This window comes from Alligator sinensis, unplaced genomic scaffold (genome assembly GCF_000455745.1).
Source record: "Alligator sinensis unplaced genomic scaffold, ASM45574v1 scaffold1023_1, whole genome shotgun sequence".
NCBI lineage: Eukaryota > Metazoa > Chordata > Crocodylia > Alligatoridae > Alligator > Alligator sinensis.
The window spans coordinates 8,619-11,689 of record NW_005842373.1 but is presented as its reverse complement, the minus strand read 5'-3'; the positions used below and the strand labels follow the sequence as shown (position 1 = coordinate 11,689).

The window sequence follows — 3,071 nt, the reverse complement described above, 5'->3', positions numbered from 1 at the left end:
GGGGGGAGAAGGGGAGGTAGCATCCAAGGTGGGGGCGCGATGCCCAAGGGTGGGGAATTTACACAGCGGGTAAATCTTTGGAGGGCAGGGGAATTAGCTTGCCCGGGGAGCAATTAGCGCAGACGGGCAATTGCATAGGGGGGATCTTTTGTATAAGGATGTCGCATGCATTTAAAGGGCGGGAGGCAGATTTGCAAAGCAGGGGCAAATGCATGCTCGGGGCTGGGGGGGTGTGATTTGGCAGGAGGGCAACGGCAGGATGCACGAAGCGGAGTGTGCGTTTAGAAGGAGCCCTTCTATTGCAAGGGACAGATGTTTGCAAAAGGAGAGGGGGGCAAGGATGTGCAAATGAACACCCCGGGAGGGGGTCATTTGCAAGGTGGGGGGTATTAGTTCCCCCTCAGTCCTGCCAGTGCGTACCTGATTGAGAACTTCCATCGTTGCTGCGGGGACTGAGGCTGGAGCCGCAGCGTTGAGTGCAGGGGGGAATCAGGCGGGAGGGGGGCGCTATAAAGGGAACAGCCGCCACTGGCTGGGGGGGGGGGGGGAGGGTGAAGCGAAAAAGAGGGACCACCCGCCACTGGCTGGAGACGGGGGGAATGGCATCCGGAGGGAATGGCCGGGCGTGGCCAGAAGAGTAAACGTCACGGAGCTGGCAGCGACGCCCGCGTCTTCATGTTAGGGCAGGGCAAAGACGCTAGGGCACTGCGGCAGAGCCTCAGGGGAAAAGCCGGTTCAAGACGCGACGGCGGCGGCCCGGATACCTGGGGTCTCCGTGTGGGAGGACACCTGGGTTCTGTATCACCCCTGGTGCCTGCATTGGGTCTCTTCCTCCCCAGTGCTCCAAGCTCTTGGCCGGGAGGCATAAAAACACACCTGTAATCTCAGAGCCTGGGGTCCTTTTTAGCTTGATAAAGGCCATCCCCCACCTGTTCCAGGCAGGCTGCGAGCTCCCCCCCCCCGCACTGCCGCGACCACAGACAGACACGAATGGACAGGACAGACTCCACATTTATTAGGGGAGGAAGGGCGGAGGACAGAGATCAGCAGATTCCAAGTGGTGGGGGAGGGGTCAAAGGGGGGTCCAGCAGCTGGGGGGAGAAAAGGTGGGGAGAAGCTGGGGGGAACCCAGGCATCCGGGCGGACTCCCAGAGCACCCAGGTGTGGGGGCAGTGGGAGGTCGACCAGATGGGAAGGGCTGGGGGAAGGGGGGATCCAGCAGGTAGGGGACGTCTGGGAGGGGTCCAGCAGGTGTCCCAAGGAACCCAGGCGTCTGGGCGGACTCCCAGAGGACCCAGGTTTCCGGGAAACCCAATATCCCCCACGGGAGGGCGATGTCCCAGAAGCTCAGGTATCCGAGAGGGGAGGCGCTACGGCCCAGCTAAGATCTCGTTCAGAAGCTCTTCGCACATGTACAAGGCTCGAGGCACATGAAAGCAGCCTGGGGGGAGGAGTTAGTTAGAAGCCCCGCCCCCACCCGGGGACCCGAGGGAGGGAACCTAGACGTCCGACCCGCCCCTACCTTTGAAGGGCCCCCCCTTGATGGAGAGGGCCAAGCTGCTGTCCCGGTTCAGGTACCCGAACCACTCGCCATGCTCGGGGTCTGGGAACTGCGGGACAGGCGGACAGTGAAGGACCCGGCCCGGGCTCGCCCACCCCTCCCCGCGGGGGCCGGGCTCGGGGCGGGGCTCACCCGCTGGAAGGTAAACTCCGCCACCTGCTCGAAGCGGCGCAGTAGCGCTGGGTCGCGGCGATGAGCGAAGGCGGCGAGAAGCGCGACAAGGGCCTCGGCGTGGGGCCACCACAGCTTCATCGCCCACTCCAGCTGCAGGGAGGGGCTGGCGTCAGTCCCGTGGGAACCCAGGCGTCCGGGCACCCGCGGGGTCTGGGGGAGGGGATCCCCCCGTGCTTTGTGGGGGTGGGCCTCCGACAGCCAGGAGGGCACAGGGGCGTCGGAACAGGGTCCTGGGGGGCGTCGGAGCGTCGCGTGGGGGGTATTGGATTGTTGTGAGGCCCATGGGAGCCAATGGGGGGAATCTCGCGGGGCGTTCCCGTGGGGTCGGGCGGAGTCGCGTGGGGTTTGCGGGTAGTACTGGGAGGGTCCTGAACTCCGGGGAGAGAATCCTGGGGGATATTAGGTGTCCATGGGCCGCGCGGGGATTGGGGGTCCGTGGGGCATCCGGCGTGAGCGGTACCGAGATCACGTGGGGGTCCCGTGGGGCCTCGGTCCCGTGGTGAGTCTCGCGACCCACGGGACGTGAGAGGTACTGGGTCCTGTAGGGGGTGGCCTGTGGCGCTTTAGGGGCTCCCGTGGGCGTTGGGGGTCATGAGACTTCCATAGGAGGGGTCTGTGTGGGTAGCACCTGCGTGGGGCAGAGCCCGTCGGCGTCGTGGAAGGCCAGTAGCCCTCCGTGGGGCGAGTCCCAGCCAGCATCCAGCGGCCCCAGCATGAAGCCGTCGATGGCCTCGTCCGCCGCCGCCATGTCCCCCCGCGCCCGCGCGTGGAGCAGGAGCATCCAGCCCGCCTCGATCGCGTGCCCTAGAGGGGAGAGGGCGGGGATCAGCAGCAGGACCCGGGCGTCCGGTCTCCCTTCCCTCCACCTCCTTAAGAGCCTGAAGAGAACCCAGGCGTCCGGCAACCGGGCACCACCCCCGCCACTACTCTGGGAGGTCCAGGCCGCCCCCGCCACTGCCCCCCACCAAGGAACCCAGGCGTCCAGCCCCAGCCAGCGGCTCACCGGGGTTCTGCAGTCGGCCTAGGCTCCCCGGCAGCTCCAGCCCGTCCTGGGACACGTGCTCCAGCACTGCAGTCCTGCCACGCTGCGGGGTGGGGGTGAGTTTGGGGGAGGTCTCCAGGGGGGTCACGTGTAGCGAATCCCCAGGGGTCACTTGCGGGGGTGTTCCCGTGCTGGAGGTACCGCGGTGGTAAGGTGTGGTCACGTTGGGGGTGTTCCCGGGGCGGGTGACACGTGAGGCCTCTTCCAGGGGGTCACATTGGGGTGTCCCCCGGGGGGATCATAATCCCGGTAAGGTCACATGACAGGGTGCCCCGGTGGGGGTCACGTGGGGGG

The 3,071-nt window shown here is 66.1% G+C and overlaps 2 protein-coding genes across 5 annotated transcripts in view; both read right to left on the bottom strand.

Annotated features, from left to right (window-relative positions):
* SYP (synaptophysin) overlaps positions 1–498 on the bottom strand; it is a 6,230-nt gene extending 5,732 nt beyond the window's left edge. Inside the window, exon 1 of the mRNA XM_025210755.1 lies at positions 421–498. Coding sequence (XP_025066540.1) covers positions 421–438 — 18 coding nt within the window. The 5' untranslated portion in view covers positions 439–498. The remainder of the gene's footprint in view (positions 1–420) is intronic.
* Positions 499–993: 495 nt separating this feature from the next.
* Positions 994–3,071, bottom strand: part of RENBP (renin binding protein) — a 4,686-nt gene continuing 2,608 nt past the window's right edge. For 3 of the 4 annotated variants that reach the window (XM_025210793.1, XM_025210794.1, XM_025210796.1), the window contains 5 exons: positions 2,739–2,820; positions 2,364–2,539; positions 1,694–1,825; positions 1,523–1,610; positions 994–1,441 (listed from right to left, as the gene is read on the bottom strand). In XM_025210793.1, the coding sequence (XP_025066578.1) occupies positions 1,371–1,441; positions 1,523–1,610; positions 1,694–1,825; positions 2,364–2,539; positions 2,739–2,820 (549 nt within the window). In that variant the 3' untranslated portion in view covers positions 994–1,370. The remainder of the gene's footprint in view (positions 1,442–1,522; positions 1,611–1,693; positions 1,826–2,363; positions 2,540–2,738; positions 2,821–3,071) is intronic. The other variant, XM_025210795.1, reaches the window with a different exon arrangement.